The sequence below is a fragment of the Salvelinus alpinus genome, chromosome 22, assembly GCF_045679555.1.
Source record: "Salvelinus alpinus chromosome 22, SLU_Salpinus.1, whole genome shotgun sequence".
NCBI classification, from domain to species: Eukaryota; Metazoa; Chordata; class Actinopteri; order Salmoniformes; family Salmonidae; genus Salvelinus; species Salvelinus alpinus.
Window position 1 is genome coordinate 30,074,596 of NC_092107.1, and position 19,731 is coordinate 30,094,326.

Genomic DNA, 19,731 nt, shown 5'->3' on the forward strand with positions numbered 1-19,731 from the left:
AATTGCTCACCTTCGATGGCCACTGGCACGCAAGAGAAGTGTGCACTTCATGCATGAATCCTGTTTTCAACTTTACCAGGCAGATTGCGTTGTATGGGCAAGCGGTTTGCTGATGTTAACGTTGTGAACAGAGTGCCCCATGTTGGTGGTGGGGTTATGGTATGGGCAGGCATAAGTTACGGACAAGGAACACAATGTGCATTCAAATTGCCATCGTTAAAATGCAAGAGAGACCGTGACGAGCTCCTTAGGCCCATTGTTGTGCCATTCCTCCGCCGCCATCACCTCATGTTTCAGCATGATAAAGCATGGCCCCATGTGGAAAGGATCTGTACACAATTCCTGGATGCTGAAAATGTCCCAGTTCTTCCATGTCCTGCATACTCACCAGACATGTCACCCATTAGGCATGGTTGGGATGCTCTGGATCGACGTGTACGACAGCGTGTTACAGTTCCCGGCAATATCCAGCAACTTCACACAGCAATTGAAGAGGAGTGGGACATTCCACAATCAACAGCCTGATCAACTCTATGCGAAGGAGATGTCGTGCTGCATGAGGCAAATTGTGGTCACACCAGATACTGACTGGTTTTCTGATCCACTCACCCACCTTTTTTTTAAGGTATCTGTGCATATCTGTGTTCCCAGTCATGTGAAATCTATAGCTTAGGGCCTAATGAATTTATTTCAATTGACTGATTTCCTTATATGAACTGTAACTCAGTAAAATCTTTGAAAATGTTGCATGTTGCGTAAACTTTTTGTGTGTATATGGGTCACCAATTCAGTGCCTTTTTGAGATGTTAAAATAACTTTTGATTACACCTCATTTTAACATTCTGTCATAAAGGGCACATGTTCAACTTTATAAAAAAAACAGTTTTCCCATCTCAGGAGGTTAAATGAAAAATGAGTATATTAAGTGCCTATCAAGTGTCAAATAAATAAATAAAGTAACAGGGTTGTTAAATCGGCCATAAATCCCCTTGTGACATGGGGAATGGAAGCTTGTTGTGTGCAACAGGGAGGGGCAATTGTGTGCAAGCGTCACAAAATAGTTCTACCCTGTCATGTTGGCGTGTTATGTTCGACCTGCTAGGTTTTCCACCACAAAACACCAGAAAATGGCCAAAAAGAGTAGAACCAGCTAACCTGCTTTTACACCAAGGTTTGACTATTGGATATGAAATGTTTCTGTTCACGTAACAGGTTTGACATTCAAATGAGGCACAGATGTAAATTAATAACATTAAATAAATAATAATGTTCTGAATTAAATTTGTCAAAGCAACAGTGTAACTAGGGCTTTACAATGATGGTGGAAATTGAGAAATGTCGGGGTTAAGTGGGTTAAAATTTTCCAAGAAGTCAGAGGGTGCACAGAGGGACATGTCAAAATGCTGAATTTTGGCACTTTAGCAAGCCTTTAATCATATTAAAAATCAGATTTATAGAATTATCCATGTGGTCTATATTAAAGGGCACTTCATTAAATATAACAGGCTTTTAAAATTCAATATTGGTGCACAATTTCTACTTAAATATTCAAGAGACGCAAAAGGCACTTATTTCGTGGAATGACCGATATACTCTATTTCCCCAATCAAACATTGAGGTAAGGTCTGTACTGTGTATATAGCCCCTTAAAAACATTTTGATAATGATGAATTACACTCTATTTCTTTCTCCATCCCTCCCTCCCTCCTACACAGAGACCATCACAGCTCTGTTTAAAACCCGTTTCCGTCTGGACTTCCCCTTTGACCTCCAGGAGCTCCCAGCCTTCGCTGTCATTGGGTGAGTCTAAGTTGTCCTCAATTAGCCAGTGAGCTCTTCGTTGCCTCTGTTAGCCAGTGAGCTCTTTGTTGCCTCTGTTAGCCAGTGAAAGCTGGTGTACAGGAGGATAGCCTCCTGACGTTAGTCACCTAACATGGATAATTCAGCCAGTGAGGTGGTGCATTTAGGATGTCTTATTTTAGCTTGCTGTTACCGTAGTAGCGTAGCCTCCGGGCTTACCACAGAACTGAATTAGACCAGAGCCTCTCAGGGGAGAGGGAGTGGGAGAGAGAGGGGGCTGCTGGGGAGATAAAGAGGGGAGCTCCTCTCGCTCTCTCTATATCTCTATTTCCATCTCAGATGAAAGAACAGCCCTGTGCTTAACTCTGCGTGGACTCCCAAAGAGAAGAAAATCCCCCCCTTTTTTTCTCCTTTTTGTCTGGAGGATGTCCTCCCACTTGGGATCTGAGCAGAACATAATCGAACAAAACACTGCCTCCAGAGAACAGCAGTCTTATCACACTTTTAGTGAGAGTTTGTGTGTGTCTGTATGCCCCTGTATGTGTTTATTTCAGTATACTCTCCCTTGCCGATGTCTTATGGGGAAAATCAGTGTTTCAGTTAACTCGGACAGAGCGAGAGCGGGGGAAGTTTGTCGTCTCTGCTACATGCTAGCTGGGGCAAACCTTTGTATAGTAAACCCCTTCTAGCCTCTGGATGTATGTTTCAAACTTTCATTGGAACTCATGTGGTGTTCTGAGAATATACACACACAAACATTCATACATATGTTTCAGAGAATGGCTTTAAAACGTGTACAAATGATTCTACCTCATCTATTCATAATTTATTCAGGAGTATTTGACAGAATTAATTATGCAGGAACATGAATTTATGAGCATTCATATACTTGGCTGTAGCTGAGGGGGAACTTTGGAAAGTACTTCTTAAAGGGCCTTGCTTGGTTTTGGTGGGTGGAGAAACTCAGTATCTCTCTCCTACTACCTCTTACACAAAGTGGACACATAGTGGGTTCTTATTTAAAACACAAGCTTATATACAGTGGTGCAAACAAGTATTTAGTCAGCCACCAATTGTGCAAGTTCTCCCACTTAAAAAGATGAGAGAGGCCTGTAATTCTTCAAACCAAGCTGCTTACCTATTGCAGATGCAGTCTTCCCAGCCTGGTGCAGGTCTACAATTTTGTTTCTGATGTCCTTTGACAGCTCTTTGGTCTTGGCCATAGTGGAGTTTGGAGTGTGAGTGTTTGAGGTTGTGGACAGGTGTCTTTTATACTGATAACAAGTTCAAACAGGTGCCATTAATACAGGTAACGAGTGGAGGACAGAGGAGCCTCTTAAAGAAGAAGTTACAGGTCTGTGAGAGCCAGAAATCTTGCTTGTTTGTAGGTGACCAAATACTTATTTTCCACCATAATTTGCAAATAAATTCATAAAAAATCCTACAATGTGATTTTCTGGATTTTTTTTTCTCATTTTGTCTGTCATAGTTGAAGTGTACCTATGATGAAAATTACAGGCCTTTTAAGTGGGAGAACTTGCACAATTGTTGGCTGACTAAATACTTTTTTGCCCCACTGTACATAAACCTGTAAACATTTCTCCAACTAATTTTCTGCTTTTAATCTCCCTGCCCCTCTTCTCTCCATTGCCCCCCTCCCTCTGCTTCCTCTCCTTCTCAACCCTCCATCCCTCCACAGTATTGCTAGTGGTTTTGGCGGGGCATTGTTTGTCTACCTGAACAGATTGATAGTCCAGTTCATCAGGAAACAGAAGACCATCAACAAGTTCCTCATGAAGAAGTAAGTCATGATGTCATCATCGTCAGACAGCAACCCCTACTGGGTCCCAGAGAGTCCCTGTATCCTACTGTCACACACACAGATAGATTATGCTGTGAAAGCAGCTCCTTTGATGCAGATCTCTCCACAGCAGAGATAAATGAAGACATTCATCTTGACAACTGTTTATTAATGAATGGTGTTTACTCATCTCCCTACCAGACTGATGCATTAACAATCCTCAGACTTCTAAATGAATGTAATGTTCTGTATATCACTCAGCCGTGTGAAGGGTTTGTGGACAGTTTGGTTTTGAAGAATAAACAGTAATGACTAAACACCCTCTTGCCTCCTCCTCTCCCCCTCTCACCCTCCCTCTTTTCTCTTCTCTCACCCTCCCCCTCCCTCCCTCCTACTCTCCCCTCACCTCTCCCACCCACTCTCCCCTCACCTCTCCCACCCTCCCTCCCTCCTACTCTCCTCTCCCTCTCACCCTCCCTCTTTTCTCTTCTCTCCCTCCCTCTCTCCTACTCCCCTCTCACCCTCCCTCCTTTCTCTCTCCTCTTTTCTCAGGCGTCTGCTGTACCCAGCCCTGGTCACTCTGCTGGTGTCTACGCTAACCTTTCCCCCCGGCTTCGGACAGTTCATGGCAGGCAAGGTTAGTTCCACTAAGCCACACCATGGCCGGGGTGGTCTGGTTATAATCTCACAGGAAAATCAGAGGGAGAGGAGAGTCAGGAGAGCGAGCCCCAGTCTCTCTCCCGCCATCTCATTATTCCTTTCCTCCATCTCCAACCCTCTCCTCTTTCTCTGTAATGAGAGGTTTAGTCAGACTCTTGGTGTATTTCTGCCACAATAAGCTGTTGATTCTGTTCTCCACTATCAGCTTTGCTCCCTAATGTCTAGCTACAGCATCACACACAACAACACACTCTTCTAGCCCCTTACTCCGCTTCACAAGCCTTTAGCCAAATCAGTTAAAATTCCATCATCACATCCATTGCCTAAAGTGAAACCCTTTTTAAGACAGCTGTGGTCTTGTACCCAAAATCACCCCCTAGCACCTACCCCATGGCACTTCATGTAGATTGGGATAGCACTAATGTAATATCTTCTCCTTGCCCTCTGAAAGGAATAATTATTGCTGTGTTGCTTATACCTATCCAATCCTTTCATATCTGCTTCAATGCTTTGGGGTAGGAACTATGGACCAATATGGGAAATATATACAGTACCAGTCAAATTTCGAGACACCTACTCATTCAAGGGTTTTTCTCTATTTTGACTTTCTTCATTGTAGAATAATAGTGAAGACATCAAAACTATGAAATGACACATATGGAATCATGTAGTATGCAAAAAAGTGTTAAACAAATCAAAATATATGTTATATTTGAGATTCTTCAAAGTAGCCACCCTTTGCCTTGATGACATATTTGCACACTCTTGGCAAGTTTCTTCAAGTTCTTCAAGTTTCTTCAAGTGCAGTCACAAAAACCATCAAGCGTTATGACAACTGTGTCTTATGAGGACCACCACAGGAAAGGAAAGACCTAGAGTTACCTCTGCTGCAAGGGGATAAGTTCATTAGTTACCAGCCTCCGATTGCAGCCCAAATAAATGCTTCAGAGTTCAAGTAACAGACACATCTCAACATCAACTGTTCAGAAAAGACTTCATGAATCAGGCCATCATGGTCGAATTGCTGCAAAGAAACCACTCCTAAAGGATATCAATAAGAAAAAGAGACTTGTTTGGGCAAAGAAACACGAGCAATGGACATTGGGCTCCCGAGTGGCGCAGCGGTGTAAGGCAATTCATCTCAGTGCTAGATGCATCACTACAGACACCCTGGTTTGAATCCAGGCTGTATCACAACCGGCCGTGATTAGGAGTCCCATAGGGCAGTGCACAATTGGCCCAGCATCGCCCGGGTTTGGCCGATGTAGGCCATCATTGTAAATAAGAATTTGTTCTTAACTGACCTCCATTATTAAATAAAAACATTAGACCGGTGGTAATCTGTCTTTTGGTCTGATGAGTACAAATTTGAGATTTTTGGTTCCAACCGCTGTATCTTTGTGAGACGCAGAGTAGGTGAACGGATGATCTCCGCATCGGAGGTTCCCACTGTGAAGCATGGAGGAAGAGGTGTGGGGGTGCTTTGCTGGTGACACGGTCAGTTATTTATTTAGAATTCAAGGCACACTTAACCAGCATGGTCACCACAGCATTCTGCAGCAATTCGCCATCCCATTGGGTTTGCGCTTAGTGGGACTAGCATTTGTTTTTCAACAGGAAAATGACCCAAAACACACCTCCAGGCTGTGTAAGGGCTATTTGACCGAGAAGGAGAGTGATGGATTGCTGCATCAGATGACCTGGCCTCAACAATCACCCAACCTCAACCCAATTGAGATGCTTTCGGGTGAGTTGGACCGCAGAGTGAAAAAAAAGCAGCCAACAAGTGCTCAGCAAATGTGGGATCTCCTTCAAGACTGTTGGAAAAGCATTCCTCATGAAGCTGGTTGAGAGAATGCCAAGAGTGTGCAAAGCTCTCATCAAGGCAAAGGGTAGCAACTTTGAAGAATCTAAAATATATTTTGAAATGTTTAACACTGTTTTGGTTACTACATGATTCCATGTGTTTATTTCCTAGTTTTAATGTCTTTACACCTGTTCACTTTAGGCAGCCGTCTGTCTGATATGCAGTACATTTGGAAAGTATTCAGACCCCTTTACTTTTTCCTCACAGCCTTTTTCTAAAATAGATTTTTTTTTTTTATCCAAACTGACAGAGCTTGAGAGGATCTGCAGAGAAGAATGGGAGAAACTCCCCAAGTACAGGTGTGCTAAGCTTGTAGCGTCACCTCCAAGAAGACTCAAGTCTGTAATCGTTTCCAAAGGTGCTTCAACAAAGTACCGAGTAAAGGGTCTGAATACTTAAAGTTGAATTCGGAAGTTTACATACACTTAGGTTGGAGTCATTAAAACTCGTTTTTCAACCACTCCACAAGTTTCTTGTTAACAAACTATAGTTTTGGCAAGTCAGTTAGGACATCTACTTTGTGCATGACACAAGTCATTTTTCCAACAATTGTTTACAGACAGATTATTTCACTTATAATTCACTGTACCACAATTCCAGTGGGTCAGACGTTCAGATACACTAAGTTGACTGTGCCTTTAAACAACTTGGAAAATGTCAGAAAATTGTTATGGCTTTAGAAGCTTCTGATAGGCTAATTGACATCATTTGAGTCAATTGGAGGTGTACCTGTGGATTTATTTCAAGGCCTACCTTCAAACTCAGTGCCTCTTTGCTTGACATCATGGGCAAATCAAAAGAAATCAGCCAAGACCTCAGAAAAAATTGTAGACCTCCACAAGTCTGGTTAATCCTTAGGATCAAGTTCCAAACACCTGAAGGTACCATGTTCATCTGTACAAACAATAATACGCAAGTATAAACACCATGGGACCACGCAGCCGTCATACTGCTCAGGGAGGAGACGCGTTCTGTCTCCTAGAGATGAACGTACTTTGCGGCAAAAAGTGCAAATCAATCCCAGAACAACAGCAAAGGAACTTGCGAAGATGCTGGGGGAAACGGGTATAAAAGTATCTACATCCACAGTAAAACAAGTCCTATATCGACATAACCTGAAAGGCCGCCCAGCAAGGAAGAAGCCACTGCTCCAAAACCGCCATAAAAAAGCCAGACTACGGTTCGCAACTGCACATGGGAACAAAGATCGTACATTTTGGAGAAATGTCCTCTGGTCTGATGAAACAAAACTGTTTGGCCATAATGACCATCGTTATGTTTTTGGAGGAAAAAGGGGGAGGCTTGCAAGCCGACGAACACCATCCCAACTGTAAATCACGGGGGTGGCAGCATCATGTTGTGGGGGTGCTTTGCAGCAGGAGGGACTGGTGCACCTCACAAAATAGATGGCATCATGAGGAAAGAGATTTATGTAGATATATTGAAGCAACATCTCAAGACGTCAGTCAGGAAGTTAATGCTTGGTCGCAAATGGGTCTTCCAAATGGACAATGACCCCAAGCATACTTCCAAAGTTGTGGCAAAATGCCTTACGGACAACAAAGTCAAGGTATTGCAGTAGCCATCACAAAGCCCTGACCTCAATCCTATAGAAACTTTGTGGGCAGACCTGAAAAAGCGTGTGCAAGCAAGGCCTACAAACCTGACTCAGTTACACCAGCTTTGTCAGTAGGAATGGGCCAAAATTCATCAACTTATTATGGGAAGCATGTGGAAGGCTACCCGAAACATTTGACCCAAGTTAAACAATTTAAAGGCAATCTTACCAAATACTAATTGAGTGTATGTAAACTTCTGACCCACTGGGAATGTGATGAAAGAAGTAAAAGCTGAAATAAATCATTCTCTCTCCTATTATTCTGACATTTCACATTCTTAAAATAAAGTGGTGATCCTAACTGACCTAAGACAGGGAATTTGTACTTGGATTAAATGTCAGGAACTGTAAAACTGAGTTTAAATGTATTTGGCTAAGGTGTATGTAAACTTCCGACTTCAACTGTATGTAAATGTGATATTGTGATACATTTGCAAAATGTTCTAAAAATCGATAAAAATAAAAAAAATCATTATGGCGTTGGTTGAGGGTGAGAAAACAATTTTATTCATTTTAGAATAGGGCTGTAACATTACAAAATGTTGAAAAAGTGAAGGGGTCTGAATACTTTCCGAATGCACTGTAATGTCACTTCCTGTTTCCCCCATGCAGCTGACCCAGAAGGAGTCCCTGGTGACGTTGCTAGACAACCGGACATGGGCCAAGCAGGGCATAGCTGAGGGGTTTGACTACATCGGTAACTCCCAGGCCTGGAATCACCCCCAGGTCAACGTCTTTGTCACCCTCGTCCTCTTCATCGTCATGAAGGTAGGCACACCATCATCATCCACTTTGTTCTCATCTCTCCTCTTCTTTATAATCACCAGTTCTTTTTTAATTCCCTATTACTTTACTCCCTCCCTACTACATGTGGCGTGTCTCAATAGTCTGAAGTAACGTCCTTCCCACTGACATGACAGGTGAAGGTAATATGACAGGATCCTGTCCAGTCATTTTAATGGAAGGAGTGGAGGCTGTTGTGGAGTATTGAGTCCCAGCCCAGTGTTGTATGAGGGCTAGGCTTATGGCGTATTGAAACCCAGCCCAGTGTATTGAGGGCAGGTGAAGCAGCACGTTATTACCTTGTTGGGATTTGATTAGGTTTTTATGTAACCTTTGTTTATCCAGGTTCTTCCATCTACCATCTCAAATGAAATGTCCCCTTTTTATAAGAGAACCGCAGAACTGCTGTTGTAAATCTTGTTTGCTCGCTGCGTCGTGTGTATGTGAGAGAGAGAGGAAATAGGCTGTGTGTCGAGTAAACCAAGTGTGTAATGCAGTTAAAGTCCCTGGATAGCGAGGAACCACAGAGGGATGGAGAGAGACAAAAGTGTGTGGGTGTGGAGAGGGACTGCGGGGAGTGCTAGAGCAGTAAAGTTATATAAGCGTTAGATATTGAGTGTGATGATCTTGCTGTAATAAAAGAGAAATACTCTATACACTCTCTTTCTCTCCTTTGCTTTCTTTCTCATCCTAGCTCTCTTTTTTTTGCCTTTTGTCTCTCTCCCAAAATCAGAAAAGAAAACGTCATTATACTTTGTGGAACAGTGAGACCAATCTACTCTATATTAATCTGCTACACTCAAACCAATTCTCTTTCTCTCTCTCTACTTCACCCCTGTCCCTCATCCTGTCTTTCATTGATGGTGTGTGTCCATCTTGTCCTCTCCATCCTCTTCTTTCTCATCCTGATATCAGACCCCCCCCCCCCCCCCCCCCCCCGTTCCTTCAACGTCACTCCCAAGGGTGTAACTTGGTCATCCTAACTTTCTCTGTGTGTGTGTGTGTGTGTGTGTGTGTGTGTGTGTGTGTGTGTGTGTGTGTGTGTGTGTGTGTGTGTGTGTGTGTGTGTGTGTGTGTGTGTGTGTGTGTGTGTGTGTGTGTGTGTGTGTGTGTGTGTGTGTGTGTGTGTGGCCCGCTACTGTATATGGGACAGTATTTCTGCTCCATTTTTTGACGTTGTCACTAACTTTGTGTGTGTGCCCACTGTCCTCAATAGAGGGAGTATTTTTGGCCTTACATGCATACGTAGTCAACTTCACATAGTTGCTGTCTTACAGAACTTAGACGCACACACACTAACTCGGTCACACACAAAGTGTCTGCTGGGATGATGTCTAATTTCATTGTGTAATTTAAATAACTCAGAATGGTAGTTTCTCCCTCGCTATGCAAATGGCCCAAGCTTTTATTAGACAGTTACAGACGTTCAATGGATAGATTTTCTCCTCTATATGATATTACTCATAGGCTGCCTTTCCTATAGCAGACTGACCGTTTTTAGCTAGCACACTGCATTAAGACAGCTTTTTGACCCCTATAGTCCTTCTCCAGCCCTCTGTTGGAGGGTGGTGGCAGCCCAGTAATTGGAGTGGGAATAGGAGTAGGGCCCTTGGAGGCCCCTAGGGGGCCAGGCGATAGACTGTCCTCTGGTTCTGACACACACACACCCTTCTGATGACTGACACATTAAATAGAGTATAAATGTCCCTGCTACTGCGTCAGAACTTTTCCCCTTGACCCCGCTTTCCTCCCCATCCCTCTCCCTCCTCTTTCTCCTTCTCTCTTTCTGTCAGTCATTTCCCTTTCTTTTTTTATTCTGCTACGTCTGTTTCCCTCTGATTCCCCTATTTCTTTTTTCCGTCCATCTCCTCTACTCCCTCGGCTCTCTTCCTCGTTCCCTTCCTTATCTCTTCAGTCCTGTTTTCCCCTCCTTTATCTCCCTCTCTCACATCTAGCACTCCCACCCCTCTCTGTGGGATAAAATGAACTGTCAATGACGGTTCAGCTGACGTCTTGTTCACATACGGTATGGGAATGCTGGAGCAGGTGTGAGCCCTCAGGAAGAAGTGTGTGTGTTCTCCAGCTCTGCCTGGCTCCCTATATAAACCGCTCTATTACCATAGAAACCTCCATCTCGCTTTTACAAGAGATATAACTTTAGCTGTGGCCCTGTGTGGCTTTTACTTTTACTGTGTGTCTGTGCTTTTGCCTGAGAAAGAGCGCAAGATAAATGACAGAGGAGAACAGCGTTAGAGACCTGGAGGAAGCAAGAGTCAAAAGAAACTAGGAAAAGTGACATATGAAGGAGGAATAGGGGAGGACTATAGCTGCTATGCGGTAGACTGTTACAGGAAGGATGTTGATAGGGTGGATGTTACAGTAGGATGTTGATGGCGTAGATGTTTCTGTTGTTTTGCAATGATTGCATCAGCTATTTTATGACCACCTTCTGCGGTAATTCTGTAAAGGTTATTGGTTCTGGCACAGAAGGTCAGTATTCAGGGATTCTGTGACTTGGGATAACGTTGTGTGTTTGCGTGTGTGTGATTGTGCGTGTTTGGTAGTTGAAGTCCCCTCTTGCAGCATCCCAAGGTTCCCCTGGTCTGAAAGTCATATCTGAGGTATAGTAGGTGATATTCTACAGTGCTTGGAGGCCATGATGATACAGTAATAATGAAGCTGTATGTCTGCTCATACCTGCGTGAGTCAGCAAGAGCATCACTTAGGCAACTCCGTGACAGGAAGGAAAGAACCCAGGGTGACTGTCACTGGGCAGGAAGTCAACTTCACCACTGCCAGTCACCATGGGAATAGCTGCCCTGCCTGCTGTCCTAGTAACTGCCGCTGAAGGGGAAGTGATGTCATTACACGCTGCCAACATTATTTGCATCTAACGTGTGTGTGTGTGTGTGTGTGTGTGTGTGTGTGTGTGTGTGTGTGTGTGTGTGCCCGCCCGCGTGTGTGCGCCCGCGTGTGTTCCTGTAAGACAGAGGGGACTAATTACTAGAGAAGTAGAGCTTACCACGTCCAAATAATAATTTTATATCAAACACGGCAGTCGACAGAAACCAAGCCAGGTCTCCTCTCTTCTCATTAGAGACGAGAGAGAGAGGAACGTGGGGCTAGGGAGCAACGGGGGGCTAGAGAGGAACGTGGGGCTAGAGGGGAACGTGGGGCTAGAGGGGAACGGGGGGCTAGAGAGGAACGGGGGGCTAGGGATGAACGTGGGGCTGGGGCGGAACGTGGGGCTGGGGAGGAACGTGGGGCTAGGGAGGAACGTGGGGCTAGGGAGGAACGGGGGGCTAGAGAGGAACTGGGGGCTAGGGAGCAACGTGGGGCTAGGGAGCAACGTGGGGCTAGAGAGGAACGGGGGGCTAGGGAGGAACGGGGGGCTAGGGAGGAACGTGGGGCTAGGGAGGAACGTGGGGCTAGGGAGCAACGTGGGGCTAGAGAGGAACGGGGGGCTAGGGAGGAACGGGGGGCTAGGGAGGAACGTGGGGCTAGGGAGGAACGTGGGGCTAGAGATGAACAGGGGGCTAGAGATGAACGGGGGACTAGAGAGGAACTGGGGGCTAGAGAGGAACGGGGGGCTAGAGAGGAACTGGGGGCTAGGAGGAGGGTGGGAGGGAGGTGAAAAAGAATAGTGTTGGAAGAGTTGTGTTACTGTTAGGTAAGATTATTCATTTCTAGGGAACCCTGTAACCTTAAACTGAATAAGTAGATTGACTTACAGGTAGGTCATCTGTGATCTGTCTGCTCTGTAATGCTGTGTGTGTGTCTTATAGAAGTAACACAAATGCAGTACACACAAATACACACTCACAGACACTCTTTATTTTGTAAAAATGTTTTGCTCTACCATTCTCTACACACACACACACACACACACACACACACACACACACACACACACACACACACACACACACACACACACACACACACACACACACACACACACTCTGTTCATACCTCTATAATAACCTTAAGCCAATGTTATGAGTTTCCAGATTCCTTAAACCCCTCTCCCTTGTTGAGGTTTGCCTAGCCAGACCATGTGTTTTCATGGAGCACCTTTTGGAGAAGTTACTTTGGCGTTCTTGCCAACTGTTGATCAGAACATTTTCCATCATGGTGCATGGTAATTCAAATCAAATTGTATTTGTCACATGCGCCAAATACAACAGGTGTTAACAATCACTCAATGGTGCAGAGCTAAGAGCCCCACGAACAAAGTTGGGTCTCAGCTTTTATTGAAAAGTACAACCATCAATCAATCAATCAATTTTATTTTATATAGCCCTTCGTACATCAGCTAATATCTCGAAGTGCTGTACAGACACCCAGCCTAAAACCCCAAACAGCTAGTAATGCAGGTGTAGAAGCACAACCTCCTTATCTATTGCACCGTTAGCAGATGTGTGGAAACAATGGGTGGGTACATGGTGCAAAGAGACGATAATCACTAGTTTCATAACTATCTGTTGACACCGGGTATAGTCTGAATGATTAGATCATGATACTGCTAATCATGCTATTCTCTGTTCTCCTCAGCACGTTTCCATTGGGATCCTGTAGATACTTAGTAACAGGATGTCACATACTGTGGTTTCACCCAGTCTTATGACTAGAACAGACAAGGAAGGTCTGTATCAACAGAGAAACACAGAATAGTTTGTAGTTTTCCACCACACAATTTTTTGGGCCTTACTCTGACACCGCCTAGTATATAGCTCCTGGATGGCAGGAAGCTTGATTGCAGGGATGTACTGGGCTGTATGCACTACCCTCTATAGTGCCTTATGGTCAGATGCCGAGCAGTTGCCATACAATGCGGTAATGCTACCGGTCAGGATGCTCTCTGGTGCAGCTGTGGAACTTTTTGAGGATCTGGGGATCCATGCCAAATATTTTCAGTTTCCTAAGGGGGAATAGGCGTTGTCTTGCCCTCTTCATAACTGTCTTGGTGTGTTTGGAACATGGTAGTTTGTTGTTGATGTGAACACCAAGGACCTTAACTCTCAACCCGCTCCACTACAGCACCGTCGATGTGAATGGGGGGTGTTCGGCCCTCCTTTTCCTGTAGTCCACGATCAGCTCCTTTTGTCTTGCTTACGTTGAGGGTTAGGTTGTTGTCCTGGCACAACACTGCCAGGTCTCTGACCTCCCTATAGGCTGTCTCATCGTTGTCGGTGATCAGGCCTACCACAGTTGTGTCATCATCAAACTTAATGATGGTGTTGGAGTCGTGCTTGGCCACGCAGTCGTGGGTGAACAGGGAGTACAGGAGGGGACTAAACGTGCACCCCTGAGGGGTCCACGTGTTTAGGATCAGCGTGGCAGCCCTTACCACCTGGGGACAGCCCTTTCAGGAAGTCCAGAATCCAGGTGGGAAAGGGCAGTGTGGAGTATAATAGAGATTGCGTTCTGTGAATCTGTTGGGGCAGTATGCGAATTGGAGTGGGTCTAGGTTTTCCGGGATGATGGTGTTATTGTGAGCCATGACCAGCATTTCAAAGCACTTCATGGCTTCTGCCATGAGTGCTACGGGGCGGTAGTTATTTAGGCTGGTTACCTTTGCTTTCTTCGGCACAGGGACTATGGTGGTCTGCTTGAAACATGTAGGTATTATACTCGGGCAGGGAGACGTTGAAAATGTCAGTGAAGACACTTGCCAGTTGGTCCCCACATGCTCTGAGAACACTTCCTGCTAATCCGTCTGGCTCCGCAGCTTTGTGAATGTTGACCTGTTTAAAGGTCTTGCTCGCATCGGCTATGGAGAGCGTGATCACACAGTCGTCTGGAACAGCTGGTGCTCTCAAGCTTGCTTCAGTGTTGCTTGCCTCGAAGCGAGCATAAAAGGCATTTAGCCCGTCTGGTAGGATTGCGTCACTGGGCAGCTCGCGGCTGTGTTTCCCTTTTGTAGTGCGTAATATTTAGCAAAATCTGCCACATCCGTCGAGTGTCAGAGCCGGTGTAGTAGGATTCAATCTTAGTCCTATGTTGAATCTTTTCCTGTTTGATGGTTCGTCTGAGGTCATAGCGGGATTTCTTATAATCATCTAGATTAGCTCGGTGCGGATGTTGCCTGTAATCCATGGCTTCTGGTTGGGATATGTATGTACAGTCACTGAGGGGACAACGTCATCGACGCACTTATTGATGAAGCCCTTGACTGAGTTGGTAACCACCTCAATGCCATTGGATGAATCACGGAACATTTTCCAGTCTGGGCTAGCAAAACAGTCCTGTAGTGTAGCATCCGCGTCATATTACCACTTCCGTATTGAGCGAGTCACTGCTACTTCCTGCTTTAGTTTTTGCTCGTAAGCAGGAATCAGTAGGGTAGAATTATGGTCAGATTTGCCAAATGGAGGGCGAGGGAGAGTACTTCCAGCTTTAGTTTTTGCTTGTAAGCAGGAATCAGGAGGATAGAATTATGGTCAGATTTGCCAAATGGAGGGCAAGGGAGAGCTTTGTATGCATCTGTGTGTGTGGAGTAAATGTGGTCTAGAGTATTTTTTTCCTCTGGTTGAACATGTGTCAGGCTGGTAGAAATGAGGTAAAACAGATTTTTCGTTTGCCTGCATTTAAGTCCGTGGCCACTAGGAGCGCCGCTTCTGGATGAGCATTTTCTTTTTTGCTTATGGCCTTATACAGCTCGTTGAGTGCCATCTTGGTGCCAGCATCGGTTTGTGGTGGTAAATAGATGGCTACGAAAAATATAGATGAAAACTCTCTTGGTAGATAGTATGGTCTACAGCTTATCATGAGGTACCCTACCTCAGGACTTCCTTAATATTAGACATCGCTCACCAGCTGTTATTGATAAACACACCACCACCCCTCGTCTTACTGGACGTGGCTGTTCTGTCCTGCAACTGCAGAGAAAACCCGGCCAACTGTATATTATCCAGCAGCATACAGCAGCAGCCAGCAGCCAGCAGCATACCACCCTGCATACCACTGTTGGCTTGCTTCTGAAGCTAAGCAGGGTCGGTCCTGGTCAGTCCCTGGATGGGAGACCAGATGCTGCTGGAAGTGGTGTTGGAGGGCCAGTAGGAGGCACTCTTTCCTCTGGTCTAAAAAAAAATCCCAATGCCCCAGGGCAGTGATTGGGGACACTGCCCTGTGTAGAGTGCCGTCTTTCGGATGGGACGTTAAACGGGTGTCCTGACTCTCTGAGGTCATTAAAGATCCCATGGCACTTATCGTAAGAGTAGGGGTGTTAACCCCGGTGTCCTGGCTAAATTCCCAATCTGGCCCTCAAACCATCATGGTCACCTAATAATCCCCAGTTTATAATTGGCTCATTCATCCCCCTCCTCTCCCCTGTAACTATTCCCCAGGTCGTTGCTGCAAATGAGAACGTGTTCTCAGTCAACTTACCTGGTAAAATAACGGTAAAATAAAAAATAAAAAATAAAAAATCTGTGTAGTCGTTCAGCCACGAGTCGGTGAAACATAAGATATTAAAGTTTTTAATGTCCCGTTTGTCGGATAGTCTGGAACGGATCTCATCCATTTTTTTTTTCTGTTCTGATATCCAGAAGCTTTTTTCGGTCATATTAGATGGTAGCATCCACATTATGTACAAAGTAAGTTACAAACAATGCAAAAAAACACACAAAATAGCACAATTGGTTTGGAGCCTGTAAAACGGCGGCCATCAACTCTGTCTCCTTTTATTTATATATACAGCTCTGGAAAAAATTAAGAGACCACTGCAAAATTATGGTTTTACTATTTATAGGTACAGTTGAAGTCGGAAGTGTACATAACACCTTAGCCAAATACATTTAACCTCAGTTTTTCACAATTCCTGACATTTAATTCCAGTAAAAATTCCCCGTCTTAGGTCAGTTAGGATCACCACTTTTTATTTTAAGAATGTGAAATGTCAGAATAATAGTAGAGAATTATTTATTTCAGCTTTTACTTATTTCATCACATTCCCAGTGTGTCAGAAGTTTACATACACTCAATTAGTATTTGGTAGCATTGCCTTTAAATTGTTTAACTTGGGTCAAACGTTTCAGGTAGCCTTCCACAAGCTTCCCACAATAAGTTGGGTGAATTTTGGCCCATTCCTCCTGACAGAGCTGGTGTAACTGAGTCAGGTTTGTAGGCCTCCTTGCTCGCACATGCTTTTTCAGTTCTGCCCACAAATTTTCTATAGGATTGAATTCAGGGCTTTGTGATGGCTACTGCAATACCTTGACTTTGTTGTCCTTAAGCCATTTTGCCACAACTTTGGAAGTATGCTTGGGGTCATTGTCCATTTGGGAGACCCATTTGCGACCAAGCATTAACTTCTTGACTGATTTCTTGAGATGTTGCTTCAATATATCTACATAAATCTCTTTCCTCATGATGCCATCTATTTTGTGAGGTGCACCAGTCCCTCCTGCAGCAAAGCACCCCCACAACATGATGCTGCCAGCCCCGTCCTTCACGGTTGGGATGGTGTTCGTCGGCTTGCAAGCCTCTCCCTTTTTCCTCCAAACATAATAATGGTCATTATGGCCTAACAGTTCTATTTTTGTTTCATCAGACCGGAGGACATTTCTCCAAGAAGTACGATCTTTGTCCCCATTTGCAGTTGCAAACTGTAGTCTGGCATTTTTATGGCGGTTTTGGAGCAGTGGCTTTTTCCTTGCTGAACGGCCTTTCAGGTTAGTCGATATAGGCCTCGTTTTTACTGTGGATATAGATACTTTTGTACCTGTTTCCTTCAGCATCTTCACAAGGTCCTTTGCTGTTGTTCTGGGATTGATTTGCACTTTTCGCACCAAAGTACGTTCATCTCTAGAAGACAGAACTCCTTCCTGAGTGGTATGACGGCTGCGTGGTCCCATGGTGTTTATACTTGCGTACTATTGTTTGTATAGATAAACGTGGTACCTTCAGGCATTTGGAAATTGCTCCCAAGGATGAACCAGACTTGTGGAGGTCTACAATTTGTTTTCTGAGGTCTTAGCTGATTTCTTTTGATTTTCCCATGATGTCAAGCAAAGAGGCATTGGGTTTGAAGGTAGGTCTTGAAATACATCCACAGGTACACCTCCAATTGACTCAAATGATGTCAATTAGCCTATCAGAAGCTTCTAAAGCCATGACATCATTTTCTGGAATTTTCCAAGCTGTTTAAAGGCACAGTCAACTTAGTGTATTGTAACTTCTGACCCACTGGAATTGTGATACAGTGAATTATAAGTGAAATAATCTGTCTGTAAACAATTGTTGGAAAAGTGACTTGTCATGCACAAAGTAGATGTCCTAACCTACTTGCCAGAACTATAGTTTGTTAACAAGAAATGTGTGGAGTGGTTGAAAAACGAGTTTTAATGACACCAACCTAAGTGTATATAAACTTCCGACTTCAACTGTATGTGTTTGGGTAAAATGATTTTTTTTTTTTCTATAAACTACTAACAACATTTCTCCCAAATTCCAAATAAAAATATTGTCATGTAGAGCATTTATTTGCAGAAAATGACAACGGGTCAAAATATCAAAAAAGATGCGGTGTTGTCAGACCTCGAAAAATGCAAAGAAAATAAGTTCATATTCATTTTTAAACAACACAATACTAATGTTATAACTTAGGAAGAGTTCAGAAATCAATATTTGGTGGAATAACCCTGATTTTTCAATCACAGCTTTCTTGTGTCTAGGCATGCTCTCCACCAGTCTTTCACATTGGTGTTGGGTGACTCTATGCCAGTCCTGGCGCAAAAATTCAAGCAGCTCAGCTTTGTTTGATGGCTTGTGACCATCCGTCTCACATTCCAGAGGTTTTCAATGGGGTTCAGGTCTGGAGTTTGGCCTGGCCATGACAGGGTCTTGATATGGTGGTCCTCCATCCACACCTTGATTGACCTGGCTGTGTGGCATGGAGCATTGTCCTGCTGGAAAAACCAATCCTCAGAGTTGGGTAACATTATCAGAGCAGAAGGAAGCAAGTTTTCTTCCAGGACAACCTTGTACGTGGCTTGATTCATGTGTCCTTCACAAAGACAAATCTGCCCGATTCCAGCCTTGCTGAAGCACCCCCAGATCATCACCGATCCTCCACCAAATTTCACAGTGGATGCGAGACCTGGAGAGGCCTACAAGCCACAGTGTCTCGCACCCACTGTGAAATTTTCTACATTGTAGAATAATAGTGAAGACAACAATACTATGAAATAACACATATGGAATCATGTAGTAACTAAAAAAAGTGTTCAACAAATCAAAATCTATTTTATATTTGAGGTTCTACAAAGTAGCCACCCATCAAGGCAAAAGGTGGCTTACTTAGAAGAATCTCGAATATAAAATATATTTTGATTTGTTGAACACTTTTTTTAGTTACTACATGATTTGATATGTGTTATTTCATAGTTTTGTTGTCTTCACTATTATTCTACAATGTAGAAAATAGGCAAAGTAAAGAAAAACACTTGAATGAGTAGGTGTGTCCAAACTTTTGACTGGTACTGTATATAATTAACATCATAATAGTAATTAGGTCAGGCTATTACGTGTGTGTGTCATGCGTGTCGTGTAAAATGGCAGCCCGCCACTCACATTCTTCTCTGCCATGCTCCATTTTCAATCAATGACTCCTGGCGTGTGTATTTGTGCCATGACACATATGCGCGTGTGACGCAGTAATCCCCAATGACATTCACAGGTGTTTGTATGACGCAGTAATCCCCAGTAGCATTCACAGGTGTGTGTGTGAGTGACGCAGAAATCCCCAGTGTGTGTGTGTGTGTGTGTGTGTGTGTGTGTGAAAGCAGCGTAGGGTGTAGAGTTACTGACAAAGATCCATTAGATCACACTGGCAGCTGGGCTTAGTTACTGCTAACTAGAGAGAGAGGGAGGGAGAAAGAGGGAGAGAAATAAAGAAGGAAAGATGGGATGGGGGAAATGGAGAAGGAGAGAGGGAGATTAGTGTAATTAAGAGGTCTATTTAAAGCTCTCTTCGGCTTGTGTGAAAGTTTTGTAGGGGTGTTTGCATGTGTGGGTATGTGGCTATTGGAAAGGTGTGCATGTTGCTAGTTTGACATGCAGTGTATTTGTACAGTGTGTGTGTGAGTCACTGGTGACTAGGCTTGGTCAGTATCCAGATTTTCATACAGTCATACCGTTCCTCTGCCATACCGATATTTACGGTATTACTGGCATAGCACACAATGGGACGCTAAAAAC

The 19,731-nt window shown here is 44.1% G+C and overlaps 1 protein-coding gene across 3 annotated transcripts in view; it reads left to right on the forward strand.

The window, feature by feature from the left end:
* LOC139549399 (chloride channel protein 2-like) overlaps positions 1-19,731 on the forward strand; it is a 260,342-nt gene that overhangs the window by 180,064 nt on the left and 60,547 nt on the right. For all 3 annotated transcript variants that reach the window (XM_071359868.1, XM_071359869.1, XM_071359870.1), the window contains 4 exons: positions 1,716-1,800; positions 3,500-3,601; positions 4,154-4,238; positions 8,359-8,514. In XM_071359868.1, the coding sequence (XP_071215969.1) occupies positions 1,716-1,800; positions 3,500-3,601; positions 4,154-4,238; positions 8,359-8,514 (428 nt within the window). The remainder of the gene's footprint in view (positions 1-1,715; positions 1,801-3,499; positions 3,602-4,153; positions 4,239-8,358; positions 8,515-19,731) is intronic.